The 1,191-nt window shown below is 53.4% G+C and overlaps 1 protein-coding gene across 1 annotated transcript in view; it reads right to left on the minus strand.

Annotated features, from left to right (window-relative positions):
- Positions 1–531, minus strand: part of LOC105546816 — a 540,685-nt gene extending 540,154 nt beyond the window's left edge. The window contains exon 1 of the mRNA XM_011990116.1: positions 359–531. Coding sequence (XP_011845506.1) covers positions 359–438 — 80 coding nt within the window. The 5' untranslated portion in view covers positions 439–531. The remainder of the gene's footprint in view (positions 1–358) is intronic.
- Between the last annotated feature and the right edge of the window lie 660 nt (positions 532–1,191).

Consider the following 1,191-nt stretch of genomic DNA (forward strand, 5'->3'; position numbering starts at 1 on the left):
GAGCCTCCGGAGGAGGGAACCAAAGTTACCCCACTTGATGTGGGCGAGAATGTCGCCCCTGCTAGCAAAAAAGGACCGGGAGCTCTCTCCTTCTCCCGTGAACAAACCTACACACACACACACACACACACACACACACACACACACACACACACACACACGCCAGAGTGGAAGCCTGTGTGTGAGGGGGTGCCTAAGATCTCTGGGCTCGGAATGACCTCCCTACCGAGCCCCGATCTGTCTTCGCCGCCGCGACCGGAGGCCCCGACCCCCCGAAAGCCCCCTCACCCTGCCCGTGCCGGGCGATCTGAATGCGGAAACGGCGCGCGGAGCGCGCCCGGCAGCCCCTCTTCCCTACCTGGGACAGGAGAACGCACAGAACGAGCGGAGTTCTCGGCTGCATTTTGTCCGACTAGAAGCGCCCGGCGGCGTTTTCATTCATGCACGCGGCTGCACTGAGCATATTTTCCGTGGGAGCCAGGCTTTGAGGAGAGGCTCTGCCTCGCCAGCCAGCCAACTTCCCAAATAGATCAGCAGCAGCATCACGAAAGCATTGGGTAGAGGCTGATGACCAGGACCAATGGCTTTACAAGACGGATTCCTTCATAACGCTCCCTCGTTTTGCATGGCAGATACGGGGTGAGCACCTCGCGAGGAGCGAGCCCCGCGGAGGTGGCAGCCCATTTGCTTCTTTGGACTGTTGGGGCTCAGCCTCACAAATCACGCTGGGCAATGCCAGCTGATTCCACTTTTCCAGAGAATGGAATTGCACGGGGGACTGGCGGCCACTTCCAGCCTAGTGCAAAAAGATTCTCTTTATTAAAATGTTAATAAGATCTACTCTATTTCCAATAAATCAAATAAAAAGACCCCAGCAGTTCCAGCCCCTTCTATGCCTGGCAAGCCCTGGCAGTGGATCTTTTTTTTCTTTTTTCCTTTTTTCCCCCCATTGTGGCCCAAGTCATGATGGTGTTTGGTGTTTTCCTGCCATCTCACAAATCACAAAGAGGACAGATCAATTCGAGCTTGCAGAAAAAATTCCATCAAGGGGCAATAGATTTTATTAACTGCTCAGGTGAGAGTCTGACTAGCCACCTACTCCACAAATGTGCATCTGGCACCAAAGCTGGGATCTGGATTGGAGAAAACTTCTTTTTTTATGTATGGATGTTACCTTTCAGAAGCTCTGAA

Source organism: Mandrillus leucophaeus, unplaced genomic scaffold, assembly GCF_000951045.1.
Source record: "Mandrillus leucophaeus isolate KB7577 unplaced genomic scaffold, Mleu.le_1.0 Scaffold37, whole genome shotgun sequence".
Taxonomy (NCBI): Eukaryota; Metazoa; Chordata; class Mammalia; order Primates; family Cercopithecidae; genus Mandrillus; species Mandrillus leucophaeus.